Below are 18,478 nucleotides of genomic sequence, written 5' to 3'. Positions count from 1 at the left end.
TATCCATAAAGGACGCACGACTACACCAAAGTTCGTACAAAGTATAACTTAATTATATAATAAAAAAGTTTCTGATCCATCCATCAGACGGAATTTCTTCGTCGATTAAACTCTCTTTTTCATTTGACAATTTCGTCAAAACCGTGACATCCCTTTCGACAGCTAAACATCCTTCGTATTCTTAAGCTCTTAAACGATATTATCGATGATTCTGAAATGTGGCAACGAGTTAACGCTGGAACTACCACACCAGTCAGATCGACTGGTTTCACAATTTTATTATAAAATTCCTACTTTGTGTTATATCTTTTTTCCGCAACGATGTAACGATTTTCGCAACGATGACTAAAAGAACGATACAATGAATTTTATTTTGTTTTTCATGTATTCAAACTGAAAATAATTTTGTATCGAGGCTACTTATACCGATACCAGTGAAAATGACTGGTACTTGTCAAAGTGTAAAAGGTTCCTGCAATGTGTTTATCGAACCCCATTTAAACAGTTTCCTCGTTTTCTGCAACTTGCCACGCGTTTTTCAAAGTTTTACCGCGTATCATTCGATACGATGATATCGGTTATCGGGAAAATTCCGGATCGATCGCTAGATGCTAACATTAAAAAATACCACACCAGTCGAAATGGCTGGTTCTGCGATTTTATAAATGTGTCAACCCTCGTTTAGGGATGTTGGTCTCAGATGGATTAATAATACCAAAAGTGTACTACATAACATGGAATTGCTTCTGTAAGGAAGTAATAAATCGATAAATATAAAAATATTCCATTATTACGTATTTGTCAAAGACCAGTCATTTTCACTGGTTTTGGTAGAAATAGCTTCGTGTTAACTATCGGTAGTTCTAGTGTTGAACTATCAACGACACGTATAATAAACGCTTGACTCGGCAAGATCTCTGTTTCGCGATTACCACTAAAATGCCGTGAAATATCTGTTCTTAGTTTTTCGTACAACTCGCTCGAAATTCAGGATTTTATCGTTTTTCCTGTAGGGTCGATTTAAAAGTCACGTCGATTGGTCGTTGCTACTTCAGCATCGCCGATGCAACGATATTTCTGTAAATCGTATTTCACTTAAAATTCAACGTTTGATCTAGTAATTTGGGGATAGATATAACGCAAAGTTCGATATCCGGACGCTGCAGTATCAGATGAATTTGCAATTCGTCACAAGTGGTACACAAACGTGTGCAAATATGTACGTACCAAGAGGCTCGTTCCAACCTGAAACTCGCGTTTCGTTGTTCGGTCGAAGACCTTGACGACATTTCCTGCGAACAAGCGTATTCTCGTTGCTCGCTTTCAACCAATTTCCTGGTAAAATAAGGCCCGAAAGCAGCGTTCTGATCGCGTTTTAGCAACTGCAAGAGACGACGCAATGCGTCGCTCGACGTCGCGCCGTTTGGTCGAGTCACGGAGCTGCACAACTGTGTATCCGCATCGCCCGCGGCACATCGCGTCAGCTTTTCAGTCTTTCAGCCTCGTTCTGGTACACGGAAAGGGCGAAACGACCTTTCGAAATTCAGCCAGGCCGCGATGCACAGGTGTTCTAGCAAGAAAAGCGAATAAAGCCAGTTCGCTTCGGTTGACTGAATAGAACTTCGCTTGCCCCACCCAGCCGCGTTGCAGCGTGTCTCGCGGCTTACTTTCCGTTCCTTCGAACCTTCCTACCGATTTCTTCTTCTAATTAGGCTTCGATGAAACGATCTCGACACGGTTTAATTAACGGCTACCTCGCGCGTATTTCTTCCTCTCAAAGTCTCCACGGAAAATATGGCGGAAAAAATGCATCCTGATCCGGATCTTGAGCGATCGATCGTTCGATAAATGTAGTTACACTTTAGCGATCTTATTAGCAATTACGTGTATTTACATTCGATTTCTATTGACCACGTTCCAACCACAATCGAATGCTCCAGCCGAAGTTACAGTTCTACGCTTGTTTGAAATCTCAGGTGGATCGATCGATAACACGATGCGTATACGCTGCCATATGCCTTGGAAATATCGAAAGGAAAGCTACGTTTCTTGCAGTCGGGCTTTAAAGATCGAAACGACGAGTTCGGCGCAAATGTGACATTTCTCGGGAATATAGATCGATGCATCGATAAGGCCCGAGTGATCTACGCGAGGTGCAATCCTTTTAAGGGATAGCCTGATAGGCTTCGAGCATATCCTGTTTGCGTGCTTTGGAAATGTCCCCGTTTAAAAGCAGGATGACGTTAATTACGAACACGGTGGAAATAAGCGTCGCAGTTTAAAGGCTTGGTTTTATAAACTGCGCGAACGATGTCGTCAGAATCACGGGATATCCAGTTTCGCTCGATTAAAACGGCCATATCCGTTTCAAGGATCCGAGCAAATAATCGTAATAATTAATCGTTCGACCTTAACCTTACGCGTTTCAAACGTTTCTTCCAATTATGTGCTTCGTTGATATTCGCGCGTTGAACATTTTTGAAACGCGCGTCGCATCTTATTGCCAGCTTCTAGAAATTTCGTTGGTTTCGTTCCGCAAGATACGTTTCGAAAGTCTTTTAAGGTAAATATCACAACGGGTACATTCCTTTCGTCGTGAATACAGGAAACGTAAGATTTTACAACTATCGATAGAATACTCGATCAAAATTTGATTAAAATTCCTCCGATCGTTCGATGGAAAATAGGTCGTTGTAGTACGGAACTTTCCTGCCAAGCTATAAAGCTCGATTATAGGTTCATCCGCAGTTTATTTCAGACTGAAGCCTGATCGTTTACTAAATGTCGGCTTTTTATAGCCATAGTAAACGTAAAATCGCTGTTCTCTGTAAAATCGAAGGTACGAGAAACTTTGCTGCGGTTTGTCGATTAGCTAAATGATCGTTTCTCGTTCGATCATTTTTATCCCATATTTGAATTATAACAAGAATGAAATTTCCCATTTGCAATTACTCAGAGTCGTGTCTGTCGTTTCGTATAGCGATATGATTCGTCGAGATGTATGGCCCTTGCCATTGCTAGTAAAATATTCTTTGATCGACTTTCGATGAATCGCTTTCGATGACGCGATAAAGTGACGCTTTTGTTCTTTACGTCGAACCTACGCCGTTGAATAAATTGTACGAATCTCGACCGAAAGACGCGTTCCATCCCTAATTTTCCGCGGGAACGTAATTCGAACGATTTCTCGGAATTTCCGCGTTCTGGCGTGCAACGATATTTTTCCTCGTTCCTTTCGTTCTCACCGAGAAATAACGGACCATATTTGCTAAAATCGTTCGTCTTTCGAGCAACGATCGAATCGCCTCCCTTTCAGCGTCTCTCGCCGCGAAACGTTTCCTTCGGTTTGCTGGCGTGGTTATTAGATCGAAGCCGCTCTCGAGCAGAGCCGATAAAGAGGACAAAAGCATCGCTCACCGGTGGAATCGATTTTCGGCGGATTCCTAACGATCTTTCTTTCTTTCTTTCTTTCTTTCTTTCTTTCTTTCTTTTTGTTACAGCCTGAGAACCGAGCAACCGAGTGGCCTCGACACGGGCGGCGTTCGTTTCGAGCTAAGCAGAGCCCTCGATCTCTGGGCGAGAAACTCCAAGCTTACTTTTCAGGAGGTTAACAGCGATAGGGCGGATATTCTGGTTTACTTTCATAGGTGAGTTCTCGTCTTTTATTGAAATTAGCTGAATCTGAAATTAGCTGGATCGCGATAGCCATCGCTGCCACAGCTGTCGCGCTTTTCATATTCCTCTTAAGCTCAGAGGTAGCAACGACGATAAGAACGCCGTATATTTATTTCGTTGCTTTGTCTGGAACATCTTAGAGTATCAGAGGAAAAATATATAAGACGAATAACTTTAAGGAATTCCATTTGTGAAAATGTCGCCAACCTTGTGCAAGTATCGCGTGTATTTATTTTTTCTAAGGAAAAAACGGACGATCTAGAGATCAGGTACTTTAGAGTAAAAGGCAAATCGCGAAACTTGGATTATTTAGATATACGGATATACAGTTGGAGACAAAAGCGAGTGGACGAATAGCGAAGGTAGTTAACGATAAAGTCTGATTGATACCTACGTATATACAGGGTGGTTGGTAACTGGCGGTACAAGCGGAAAGGGGATGATTCTACGCGAAAAAAGAAGTCGAAAATATAGAATAAACATTTTTCGTTCGAGGCTTGGTTTTCGAGAAAATCCACTTTGAATTTTCGCTCGGTACGCGTGCACTTTATCGCGTCTCGTTATAACGGATCTCACTGTAGATCGTTGTCTCGATGGAAAAATTGTTATTCTATATTTTCCACTTCTTTTTTCGCGTAAAATCATCCCCTTTCCGCTTGTACCACCAGTTACCAATCACCCTGTATATTTCAATTTTTTTTATTATGTATTCCATCGTACGTGGATTGTTTAATTAATTGGAATTCGCGCTTTTTTGTACGAATAAATGACATTTTAAAAAACGAATAAGCGAGAAGGTCGGAAAGGAACGAAAATGGAAATTTTGCTCATACGGCTGGGTTTACCTTCTTTTACCATAGCACGGTGCTTTTTAACTATCAGACGAATTTCAACTTCGCTCAAACCGAACATGGCACGATCGTTGTTTTTCCATCTTTTTTTCCATTTCGTTTTGTCTTTTCTTCTTTCTATCCCGAAACACACTGACGAGTGCATAGCGCGCGGCGTTACGTAGCTTTCATGACCGTCGAGCAATTCGCGCGAACAGCAGATTTTAAATAAACCTCTTCCGTTTAATCATACCCCGTTCCCAGTTACGCCATTGCGATAAATTTCCCGATAACAAGGAAGTCCGAGAATCGAGCTATTGATTCCCTCTTTGTTTGCTCGTATTATTTCCTTCTCTTTGTTTACTGCTGTGCCTTTATAAACACGGCTTAAAATTATCGTGCGGATTCGCGTGGATACCATGGTACTATGTTAATATCTCGATAGAAACGTATATCGCGCAAAAACCTTTCGATTCGACAAACTGAACGAAGTAAACGCATCGAAAGTGTTTTACGCTCTTTTCAACGAAAATGTACATCGCCACTTGATTATGTCCTGCGATTATATCATCGCGCCGTCAAAACGATATCGTACGATATTAGGTCGTTAGCGGTCGAACGAACAAAAGCTTTCAACCACTATAGTTCTATTACATTGACTCTGCAATGCTATTATGCGCTTAAACACGCCTAGAAACTATCGAGCGCCGTATCGAGGAATCGTACACCTGAACCGTGGAAGCAGATGAAATTACAATTTCAACGATTAAAGAACATCGTTTTAGCGTAATTTAATTTTCCAACAATTTTGGTTCCTTCGTGTCAAAAAATTACCCGAACGCAAAAATAACAAAGAGCTATCTACCACTCCTTCGAAATGGTTAAAGCAAAAGTAACCGTAAGGTACGAAATCCTACGGAACAGTATTGAAAACGTTTCGTACTTTTAATTTCTTGATCGATCGTTCGTAGTTAAGGAACGACTTTACTCGTTTTGGATGTACGTTAATTTCGCAAAAGAAACGACGCACCAGTTGCATTTCGCGATACATTTTTTATATATTTTCCTAAGCGTGTTGTACACGTATTGCGTAAATCGTCGTCGCTTTTCTCCGATGCAAACACAGTTTAGATACGTTATAGCGTAAAATCTCCTTTTTCTTTATCGTGAATAGCATCATTTATAAAAAAAAATAAAGGTGCGCCTGTTGAACCGATATCGGTTCCGCGTATCTGTTAGGTCATCTACATAGAACTCACTTATCTAACGTATTGGTTTTCCTATAGTTTGTAAGTAACGACGAACTGTTGCATAATGTATACCTAATTTGCGATCAACATCTCGCGCATAACATCTGTGACGTGCATGAAACCGCATGGAAGTCTTCGACCGACTGAATCGAATCGATTATAATTATTATCGAACGCGACCCTACCAGCCATGTTAGTTTCCTGCGATTTCTCTCTCTCTCTCTCTCTCTCTCTCTCTCCTAATATTGCGTCTGCCTCTCCTGTCCTCTTGATCAAAATTTAACGAAATTGGGACCTTAATCGTGTTTCGTCTAAAAAGCATAAATTTAACTTAAATTCCAGTTTGATATACTAATAGTAAGTAATACGTAATTAACACGTTGACTGCCACGACAGCCGTATTCGGGTGTCAGCAAAGTTTCTGGTCAGGCCACGTAATCCATATACCGGCGTCGCTTATTTGACTATTTGCGAAGGATCGTCGTAGGTATTCGAAAAGATATTCCATAATAATAAATTGTTGATTAATACTTAATTGTAATAACAGTTGAATTGTTATAAAATAAAAATACGAAAATGGTTTATTAAAAGAATTATTTAGAATGTAAAACTTTAAAGCATTCTATACATAGCTGAGGTTGGTCGGGACAACTTGGACAATAAGTCGTTCTTTTTTTCAAATTCTTTTGTGCCTTTGTTCGGTCCATTCGACGTCTTTTATTTGCATAACATAGTTTGCACGCGCGTCTAATGCTTCTTCCGGAATCGTTTTTCCGAACGGCGATATTATGCCGACTCCGTCGAAGACAAGGATTTTGTGTATTTTCAGACAACCCTAATAATTTTGCAACTAATAATCGTCTAAAGATTCTAATATTTATATTTTGTCTTGTTGCAATTTCGTAAACCGTCAAAGCGTTTACAACGGAAATTCCCAGAAAGAATCGAATGCCAAGTTTTCCGTGCCATTTGATTCCTTTTCTAATTGTGGTGGCATAAGAAACCATTCCGTCGGAATAATCTATACTACGCTTTTCTTCGTTATATTCGACAACAGCTAGTGGTTTTAACGTTGCGAACAAACGAAACGAAAGATCATCCTTGACACCACCACTGGAGCGATTCGCGTCACTAAAATATCGATGGGAGCACCTAGCAGAGAACGCTTGGTACTGGTGTACGCGTGGCCTGACGGAGATTTCTTTGAAAATACGCGTGCCAGTCAACGTGTTAATATGGTATTGGATAGCTTTGATTCAGGGCTCGTAACAAATTACGAAACGTTACTTTGTCGGTTATATCGAACGCGCGTCGTAAGATCGCGAACTGAAACAAGCAGACTTGTCTTACCAATTCTCTCGGGATTACAAAGGTTCCAGTTAACTCTCCTGGTACACGTTTCGACTCGACCATATACAATATCGGAGACCCGATACTGTTAGCAGAAACAAGCGTTGGAATTAAACGATCGCAAAATATCGATTAAATGCATCTCAGAGGATATAATATTCGTACCGGTCGCCGTGTTAATTCGTAGGTATCGATACTCTTAACGATCGAAAGCGATTTATTCGACAGTTATTCTGAGACCGTGGCGATAAACGCGGAAACTATAGGTCGCGCAGAAATCGACCGAAACCAGGAAGAAGGGAAGAATAGAGAAGACGAATGATTCGGTTTGCCGATTAGCCATCAGGAATGGTACGATAACAGTGGCGTATCGGCTGTCCGAATAATCGACGAATACTCGCGAACGGAATTTAATTATGGCGCCAGGGTATGCCACGTCTCGTCCCTGTTCTAGACTCACTCTAGGGAAACGGCAAATTAAACGAACCGCAAAACGAAGCGAGAGATTGCGCGTCGTACGACCGAGATGCCACGAGAACTTAGAGCTGTAGTAACGTCCGAACAAACAGCAAATAGCATAGAAATGGTCGCGTTGGCGCGGAAACGTCGGAACACGCGTAATAGCGGGAATTTCCTGTGAATTCCGCGAAGTCGAATAAGTAGCAATAGAAAATAATTCGGTTGGATTTAACGTCGATTGGTTTACTCTTCTACGTATTCTGCTTCAGTGGTCATCATGGCGATGGATATCCATTCGATGGGAGAGGCCAGATTCTGGCACATGCGTTCTTTCCTGGTAGAGATCGCGGCGGAGACGTTCATTTTGACGAGGAAGAAATATGGTTGTTGCAGGACGACAACAGCAACGAAGAAGGTAAGAACTCAGAAGCTCAGTTGACGAACGTAGAGAACAGAAATCCGTCCTTTCCTTAAAACTAGCCTTTCTCGCTGGATCTGCCTATATACAGGGCGGTTGGTAACTGGTGGTACAAGCGGAAAGGGGGTGATTCTACGCGAAAAAAGAAGTCGAAAATATAGAATAACAATTTTTTTTTCAATTTTTCCATCCAGATAACGATCTACAGTGAGATCCGTTATAACGAGACGCGATAAAGTGCACGCGTACCGAGCGAAAAACGAAAAATTTTTATTCTATATTTTCGACTTCTTTTTTCGCATAGAATCACCCCCTTTCCGCTTGTACCACCAGTTACCAATCACCCTGTATATTAACATTTGATATTTCGAAACGTACGGATTTGCCTGTGTAGAGTTCAACTTTATCCAGACATTTATCCAACTGAACATTCCCTCTGAATCGTTCGATTATAATCGCGGTATATTCGCCGAAACCTTGATTTTTATATAAAAGTATTCTCAACGAAAAGTTTTATGCGACGCTACGTCGTTCCTAGAAAAAAGGGCAGAAAGTTTCGATAACTTTTAATTGAAAGCAGAAATACGTCGTACGTAATATCGTTATATGTGCCACCAAGTTCGCAAATCGGACGGATTCGTAACTCAAACGGCTACGACTAGGAATATCGAGCGAAATCGGCGGACCAACGGTAACGATGAAATTTTGAAGCGACGACGCCTAGCTCGTTCGGATGTCAAAATAACAATTTCTGCGCGTTCCACTTTGTGCAAAGCAGGATTTCGCAATGGCGATGAAAGGAAGCACGGTAAGAGGAAGTTTAAAGGGATTTGCGGATGAAAAGAAAAGATTCCGGAACCGAGAAATTTTCGCAAGAGCGATCGAGCCTTTTTCCATTTGCTGGAGATACGCCAATTCGGTCATCCCGCGAGCGAGAAAAAGAAATAAGGAAACGATCACCAAAATCTTCCCTCTGTTCCACCATATTGTCATATTGTTATTTTTTCTTCGAGCTACGAGAAACGCTGATGATCCAACAGCGTGTCGTGCATTCTGAGTTTTTCCCATTTAATCAAACTTTTATCGATAATTAAAACGAGAGATAATTTAGATGTTGGCTTAGAGAACTCCTATGGTGATTCGACCTATCCAACTCTCGATTCCTGCTAAAGATCTAATTTCGAGACAACCCAAACACGAAACTCCCTGCAAAATCGAAACTTGGAGGCAAATCTGAGACTTAGCGTTAACCTAATGCCTAAATCGATCTTGAAACGTGTCTCGGACTTGGCTGACGTTAAATTGACACATAAGTCAATTACTATCTAACTATTAATTTCCGAGAAATTAATCATTCGCTTAAATTAATATTTCGCGTTTTATTTTATGCAATAGAATGAAACTTTCGTCGTTATAATTTCCATATTTTCGTTCCTACTGAATAGCAGAATATCAGACGAGAAACTTGAAATTACTACCGTTTCTTTCTGCTATGTTCGCGTCCTCTTCTTCTTTAAACTACGATTCAACTACGCTTTACCTAAGAAAATGAAACGAATTTTTATGGTACAACTTCGGAAAAGAGAAAAAATAAATTGGTTAAAAGGATGGCTTATTCGGTTCATTTACTCGAAACAAAGTTGCAAAGATGAAATTGTCGTGTTACTTTCGAAGCAAATGGTCAAGCAACGACTACATACGGTTCCCTATTTTAATTAGAACGTAAGTACTGTAAGGAAAAAAGCCAAATTCCCAATTCACCATATGGGAACGCTTGCTCGAAACCTAGATGCAACTTGATGCGATTTTCTACGATCCACGGTGAGGTTACGACGGTTAATTGACCTGATAATGCACGAAGAAAATCGAAATGGTTATTCAGAATCGGTCAACGGCTGTTGCCTGTATCGCGAATTATTACTCGCGGTTCGATTTTGATAGATGGTTGGTTCAATTCCGATTGGCCTCGTTAATAACTCCAGCTTAGCTCTCATTCCCTGCTGCTGGCGTTGCATAGTTTCCATTAGCACGGTCATAATTATCCTGGATTCGCCGACATCGTTCAGGGTCCACCTATTAATAGCGCTGCTACTAATACCGATAATTTCGGTAATTTTCCAAAAGTAGCGTAACAATTTTGGCTAAATTGCTGGTTTAAAGAAACAGTCGTCTTCTTCTTCCTCCTCCTCTTCTTCTTCTTTTTCTCTTTCTTCGCTCGTGAAACCAGCTATCCTTCAGTCTGTTACTTTTACGAAAATTTTTACCAAAGAACGTGTAGTTTCGAATTTGTCTGCAGTTTTCCTTGCAAACTATTACACGATGCGTAGAAAATATATCAAGTTACGAATCGAACGAATGAAAATTTGTCTTAAAATACGTTACGGGATCGTAAACTTTGGGAAATCCATTCTCCTATTATCGAGACGAAGCTTCTGTATGGGTAATATTCGGCGATGTTAGTGTCAGTTACGAACAACTAATGTCATATCTGACACATACCGTCGGGAACCACAGGATGCTTGCAAACGACGAGAAACCGGAACATCACGATCAGCAAATCCATCGGAAAATTAGCATCCTCCTAGAATAGTCTCGACACGAATTCATCTGGAATTCTGACGTAGCACGAGAGATTTTTCGAGCAACCGATTTATCGATAAATTCTTTGCCGGATTTAACGTTGATATTCCAAAAACGTTGTTACCGTGCAAATACAGGGTGAGTCGAAAATGATAGCACAACCGGACAGAGGGCGATACTACGCGAAGATACAAGAACAAAATTTGACGTAACGTTTATTCGTCCGAAAGTTTGAGCTCGATTTTCTCAGAAACGAAGCGTCGTAAGAAAAATTATTTTTTCACGTAGAATCACCTCGTGTTCGGTTGTACTACGATTTCCGATCCATCTTGTTAGAGTTTACTTTCGGCAAATTACCGCAGTGGTCGGAGTAAGAATTTTGTTTGAAAAATGCGTTATATCTTTGTAAAAATTCTTTAATCATACGTGCATTTTCTATAGCGTTATCGTTACGCTTTTGCAGATTTATATTTATTCTGATCGCGCAAGCATCCGCTATCCAAATAATTTGTATGCGACAACCTAAATGGAGAAGGTACACGAAGGTACGACGAGAGTGGTGTAATTTCTGTAAAAAACTCGCTGGAATATCGAGGCTCGGCAATCTGAAGAGCCCTTCGAGGACGACCGTAATCCGTTCCACTTATTTTCATGCTCGTCCTCGAGCAGGCTTTTGATTAAGAGCACTTGACTGCCGGTATATTGCAGCTAGCTGCTGTTAACATCGAGATTTCGAAGTATGTATCACGACGACGCGACGCGACGCGCTGAAAGTTCGTAACGAGGAAACTTCACCGAGAAGATCGCGCCACGCCACGGATGCCACGCTAGGCCTTTGCATCAACGCCCTTCCTTTGATTGACGTTTTGCGATGCGCTTGCAGTCACTACGCAAATTGCACTTGTCAAGATTAAGCTACTTGCGTTCTCTCTTGACCTTCTCTGCGTCATATTCGTAATTTACAGAGTCTATTTCTTTTTCTTTTTTCTTTTTTCGTACGTCGTATATTTTTACAATCCGAAGAAAACAAGGATTATAGAGGGAAAAAATATGATAAATTCTAATTCCATTTGGTAATCCCATTTTAAATTCTTCGATGCGTCGAAGGAAAACTCTACATCTACATCCGGTGTTTAGTTTTCTTAGTCCTCGAAGCCATTGAGTGTTGTTTAGCTCTAAATCGATTTGAAGAGCCTCTCAGACTCGTAGCCTTTTCTAAGAACATGCCGTGCACAGATGGTGCGGTGGGGTATAGACGGGCCAGTTTTCGTAATTAGATAAAAAGCCATAGGTGCGTGGCTTCGGAGCTCTGTTACAAAGCAACGCTGCCAGCGTGCGGATCTGGACTAGTATACATTGTGCTTATATTTACTTAAACATATTTCTATTATACATTCATCCATGCGTTCTTCTTTATTCTATTTCGAGGTAAACCTCAACACGATGTAACACCAGGTGTAAGTTCCCTCAGGCTTTCACGAGCCGAGTTTGCCAAGTTTATGCCGCTCGTAGCTTTGTGTTCTTTTAGAAAAGTGTCCCGACATTTTGCTAACATTTCGTTCGAAAGGACAATACTTGCACGCAGATATATCAATCCGTATGAAATATTAATGGACGCAGTTTCTTATATTCTATACGCTAACTTTATGCGATATTCCGATATTTTTATATTTTTCGTGCTACGCACCACATATACATTATCTTCTTCCACGTTCTACGTATTTCATTTGCGTCATTTTTATGTTTTACACGAACGCTTCACTCAAGTCTTAGAAGACACGTTATAGTTACTTGATATAAAATTATCGTATTATACAGGGTGGTTGGTAACTGGTGGTACAAGCGGAAAGAGGGTGATTCTACGCGAAAAAAGAAGTCGAAAATATAGAATAAAAATTTTTCGTTCGAGGCTTTGTTTTCGAGAAAATCGACTTTGAATTTTCGCTCGGTACGGATCTCACTCTAGATCGTTGTCTCGATGGATATTATCGCAGTTTAAGTTTGTTTTTGCCGTAACGGAAAATTAGGAATACATAATGAAATAATACGAAGTAATCGTAAAGTTTATTATTACAAAAATTGCTGAAAATGTTGCAGTGAGATCCGTTATAACGAGACGCGATAAAGTGCACGCGTACCGAGTGAAAATTCAAAGTCGATTTTCTCGAAAACAAAGCCTCGAACGAAAAATTGTTATTCTATATTTTCGACCCCTTTTTTCGCGTAGAATCACCCCCTTTCCGCTTGTACCACCAGTTACCAACCACCCTGTATAATCGTACGAACACCGTTTCGAGTTAATCTATTTTCTTCTTCTTTATACGCGGTTTTAATTAATTTTTCTTCCAAGATACGCTACTTTGTCTCTCGGGGTAGAATATCTCGACGAAGAAACGAGAAATTGAAGCAGATTTTCTCGGTGATACGTCGGAAAGAAGACGATCGCATTTATTCGCTTTTCGTAGTGACTGAACGCGCGCTTCTTTTATCGCCAGCCTTGCGAGCTTTAATTTTATGATTTCGACCTACATTTCACAACGAACGTCCCGAATGCGAAACGAGACGGAACGAAGATAAAAAGCCGTCAAAAGGAAAGTACGTTAACGCCAAACTCGAGCTTCCGTCAAACCGTCGACAAATTTTGATATCCCTCTGATAAACGACCGAAAGTGACTGATATCGTCAGACGTCGATTACCGTTTACTCCGTTTTTATTTATCTATTTCGTGGCCGTTCTTTTACCTGGTTCGCCGTTTAAGCGAAACGTAAAATAATTCTTATGAACTAAATTCGTAAAATAATTTCTACGTTGCTGGTGTTTGCTTCGATCGAAAATTCGATATTCGTTTGAAATATCGTTGGAGATATTAAAGAAAGAACGGTGGGTAGCACGAAACGAGTTTATTGAAAGAATATTTCACGGTATCCACGAAATAACGGTTGCTATCGAGAAAACAAAACCCTTCTTCCGATATCATATATTTTACAACTAAAAATATACGGATATCGAGAGAGACCTTTTCGAAATAGCGTCCAAACGATCTGTCATTCTCGCGAGATTCGTTCCTCGTATAATAAAAGTATCTTTCGTCCGATCCTCTTTACTTAGTTTCTTAACGATAACGATTTCTCTTGCTTTTTTTTCGCCAAAGAAAGTTGGAAGAAGACGCGAATAACGGAAATAAGAAAGTATAGATAGGAGAATGAATAACCGAGTAATAGGGCGAAGTTTGAAACGGTTCTTTTGCCTTTCAGGAACCAGCCTTTTCGCGGTGGCCGCGCATGAATTTGGCCATTCTCTTGGCTTAGCACACAGCTCGGTTTCTGGAGCGCTCATGTATCCCTGGTACCAAGGATTGAGCTCTAATTACGAGTTGCCGGAAGACGACAGACACGGTATTCAGCAAATGTACGGTGAGTGAGTTTGCATATTCGATTATTTCCTTGCCATAATAACAATGATTATAATACTCTACGCTTTCGCCTACTAATTTTCCAGACGACTCGAATCACAAACGAAGGGACAAGGTTACGTGGTTAGGTAGAATCGATAAAGAAGACGATCGAATCACGCGCGTCCTACGATAAATAATTAACAATCTCGCGGTTCATTTGTGTACTTTTACGTTTACACCTCGGGATGAAGGGGAAACCATTCGCGTAACCTTACGTTTTTGTCTGGTTCTTGCATTATGATATACAGGGTGGTTGGTAACTGGTGGCACGAGCGGAAAGGGGATTATTCTACGCGAAAAATGAAGCCGAAAATATAGAATAAAAATTTTTCGTTCGAGGCTTTGTTTTCGAGAAAATCCACTTTGAATTTTCGCTCGGTACGCGTGCGGTACTTTATAACGGATCTCACTGTAGATGTAGAAAAATTAAAAAAAAAAATTTTTTTTATTCTATATTTTCGACTTCTTTTTTCGCGTAGAATCATCCCCTTTCCGCTTGTACCACCAGTTACCAACCACCCTGTATGTGTAGCGGCACATGAGCTACAGGACAATTCGTCCTCGTGTTGTTTCTTTGCCTCGGAGTATCGACATCGTTAGGATATACATAATGTAATAATAAACAAACTCCGTGCAAAACAATGTCGCCGCTACGTGCATTCGTCAAACAAAGTCGAATTTAAACTTTCCGGTACTCCCTTGATCAGTATAAATAAACGAACGGGATCGTAAGATGGCCAGTTTTTCGGTCTCAGTCTTGAGCAATTCTATTAGCGATCAATACGATCATTCTTTCAACGACCAATATCGAGAAATCTACGATTGACTCTGAGTTATATTTATAACATTTTAAAATATATTTGACGGTTTAAAAATCAAGTAATCTGGTCGTTGTTTAAACAACGACTCAACCAACCATCCTCCGCATATGTCTAGTATTTTTAGATATTACGATATAGCAGCTCCATTTTAAACGCGCGAACTATTCAATTCCTAAACACTGACAACATAAATCTGACGCCGTGAGATGGAAGTCGAGTAATTAAAGAGTAAATTATCTAAAGGGAGAACTGTTTCTTGTAATACGTTTGACCTATCGGAAGCTGGAACGCGTTTAGTTTGGGCTAGGTCAGGCATCGATCACGCGTAACACCAGCGATGCTGGTTCCTTCGATATCGGTCCACAGCGATATTTCCACGGAGGAAAAAGGTAGAAAAGCCTCGCATAACTGTCGACGAGTTGACAACATTGTTCTCTCGTATATTCGTCTACCGATCCTTCGGCAAGTTGGTTTTTATTCGTTGCAGAGAAGCGCGCAAAACCTAGTAACGCGCGGTCGTATGAAAATCCGAAGGTACCAGACTGAAAGTAGGAAAGTGCTCGCGAAAGGGCATAATTGAAGTTTGAAATATATATGGTCGACCGACGAAATTCAGGATAAATCGAGAAAACAATTTCGCGAAATAATCGCGACGGTAGAGCGTAGAAAGATGTCCCCGCGGTTGGTAACAACAGGGTGAAATGAAACGTGAATAAAATATAAAGAACGGCCGTCCCCTTTCCCTTTCCCTTTGCTTCTAGCGGGATACAGGCCGTAGATTCGGGTGATTTAGCGTATGAGAAAGGTTTCCAGCCTCCCAGACCCGGATCGCAAATGCATTCCACTTGCCCCTTCCGCTTCTGTTTTTGTCCTCCCTCGTTCCCGCTATTCCACTCTCTTTCTTTCCTTCTCTTCCTTTCTCTCTCCTCTTTAAACGCATTTCTCCATTTCTACCTCTTATACCGGCCAATTTCTTCTTTTATTCCTTTATACCGACTCCCCCGATTTTATTCATCACCGTGATTTTTTTTTTCTCCGCGTCCTCCAATCCGCCATCCCTTTCCTCTATCCCCTCTGCTCTTCTTCGCTTTTCTCTTCTGCTTCCTCTTTTCCAACTTTGGATCACGCAGTCGTTAATTTTTCCTGTATATTGTTCGTACTTTCCATCTCCACCGTATCCTCTTAGTCTTTCCTGTCGTTTCACGTCACCTTCTTTTCTCTTCGTCATTTCCCACGTTCATTTTCGCTTTTCTACAATTTTCTAACGCTAAGTCTTTGCTCTCTGTTTTTAGCCGCGATGATGTATGTTCGTTGCAGTCTGCAGGAAAGAATATTCTGACGAAGAAAACGTCTTTGTCGTACGAGCCTGTTCTTGCGCAGGATAAGAGCTCCTTGATCCACGAATCGAGTAGATCGTTTAGGTCGTATCGTTTAGCAACGTAACTATTATAACGTAACTTGATTCGTATACAAATTATATATGTCGGGTTTGTCAAGTTGGCGTTAGACTCAGGGGCGTGTAACGTATCTTCGTTAGGACAAGCCATCGTTGTTGTTCAATGGAAATTATATTTACAATTATATGTACAAATGTTGATTTGACAGAGTTTGACAATTAAACGCGGTGATTAGACACTCTCGATGATAAAGACAATGTTCTCAGGTTCAATAACGAATCCACGGTCAACGGCAAAACTCTTTGTACAATCGAATATATTTTGAAACACAAAGTGACGTTAGCTGTGACGCACGCTATCTTTCTGACTGACTGACGAGACGATGTGAGTAAACTCTCCAAGGTGATCGCAAGAATAAAAGACTGACGCGATCGCATTTGTCAATTGCGTATTGACCGGGGATATCGACAAAATTCCAGGCGCCGTTACTAGGCGGACCCGCGTAGAGTCGTCATTGGTCCTGCCCCGGGGCTTGTTTGCTAATACAGCGTGTGTCCCTCGATATTGGTACTTCTACTGTTAAATAAAAACGTTCGTCCCGTGACCGTGGCTACGTTCGGCGACCAGTTGTGTCACCTCGAGCCCAAGCCCACTGTCACGAATCTCGAGCAAACATAATCGGATCGTATCTCAACAACTACTTCTAAGTTCTACTATTTAAGTACAGCTATAATGAATAGTTTAGACCAAAGTATCGAGGATCTTCCCAAAATTCCAAAAGATAGGCCCGATGTCCCTACATCTCCGACATATAAATTCATACAAGTAGATCTCTTTTTTATTTCTGCACGTACAACGTTTAACCGAGAAAAACTAGGACAGCCTCCATTGCAGCACGTAAATAAGTTCGTGCAACATTGTCGCAAAATCCGAGCGAGTAACGCGACGATAATTTTATTCAAACGACCATTCCACGTGGAAAGGCGCGTTCTTTAACGACAAACGCGTCATTCTCACAACGTTTCAGACCTTTTCACGGGAAAGATTTTCTTCCAGCAGTTTAACGATTGCTTTCGTTTAAACAGTCGCGTGATCGACGTCGTTCGTCAATTTCGAAAATTTCCAGATAATCTCTTCTTAACGAAACGCGAGCCTTCGAGCGTGCGGTTGCGTTTCTACTCGTACGCGGTGTATCTGTTAGGTCGTTCGAAAAGTTTCTTTCGTTTTATAAGAAAACAATGGATGCACAACATTTTCCGTTTTATATCGTTTTATCGAATTACGTACGATCCATTTTGCTCTATCGAGATAAAGATCACAACGTTCGATGGATTAAGTGTCATGTTTGTATAAGTAATAGATATAACGTAAGAGTTAACAACCACCCGTAAGATTTAAACGTTAGATTCAGCTAGAATCAAACATACGATAAACACTTATTATACGCGCTATAGTACCACGCCAGACTAATTTACTTGTAATTCTCAGTGAGAATCGATCGTAAAATTCTTCCAAATAAAAGACAAAAAATGTTTGTATAAAGATGCATCGTTGTAAATGACGTGTCTGTGAAAGAAAGACACTTTCCGGACAATCTAATATTTCCGTATTCGATGCTTTAAACCGTTAGAGTGCCGAGTACTCGCGGCCTATACGGTCCGTACGGACGGCGCGCAGCCAGCGCTGACGATCGCTGTGGGCGGAGTACCTTTTCGCTAGACTGAACTCTGTTGATTGACTATTCAAAGCGCAAATCGTAATAAGTTATAGTAATTCTTTTGCACGAGATTAAACGATTCAAGAGCGTTATTTCTTAGTATTATTTATTTATCGTAAACATTGAAATTTACAATAAAGTAGAATTTGGGTAATAAACTAGAAAACTAAATTTAGTAAATATAACACAAGTTAATAATTCAGTTGTGCGTGAAAATTTTCAAAACAATTATCGATACAAACAATTACGCTCCTTCTCTTATTTTTCACACAAACAACACGTTTTCTTCTTGATAATCGTGTCGTGCCGGCACGATTAGGGCATTTCGATGGAAAATGCCTATCGATTAAACGAAATGGTAAATCCTCAAACTTTCGTTGGAAATATCTTCGTAAAATGTCTCTTATCAACGCTAAATGAAATTCACTAAACTTTGTCTCGAAGCAGTAGATTTTTTGATATAAAATATATGCGTTATACAGGGTGGTTGGTAACTGGTGGTACAAGCGGAAACGGGGCGATTCTA

At 40.6% G+C, this 18,478-nt stretch overlaps 1 protein-coding gene across 2 annotated transcripts in view; it reads left to right on the top strand.

Annotated features, from left to right (window-relative positions):
* LOC117207932 (matrix metalloproteinase-2) overlaps positions 1–18,478 on the top strand; it is a 104,050-nt gene that overhangs the window by 78,548 nt on the left and 7,024 nt on the right. For both annotated transcript variants that reach the window (XM_033448655.1, XM_033448656.1), the window contains 3 exons: positions 3,501–3,647; positions 7,834–7,979; positions 13,818–13,976. In XM_033448655.1, the coding sequence (XP_033304546.1) occupies positions 3,501–3,647; positions 7,834–7,979; positions 13,818–13,976 (452 nt within the window). The remainder of the gene's footprint in view (positions 1–3,500; positions 3,648–7,833; positions 7,980–13,817; positions 13,977–18,478) is intronic.

This window comes from Bombus bifarius, unplaced genomic scaffold, assembly GCF_011952205.1.
Source record: "Bombus bifarius isolate JDL3187 unplaced genomic scaffold, Bbif_JDL3187 scf7180000008047, whole genome shotgun sequence".
NCBI classification, from domain to species: Eukaryota; Metazoa; Arthropoda; class Insecta; order Hymenoptera; family Apidae; genus Bombus; species Bombus bifarius.
Note: the sequence above shows the minus strand (reverse complement) of the source record. Positions and strands in the feature narration are given on the sequence as shown.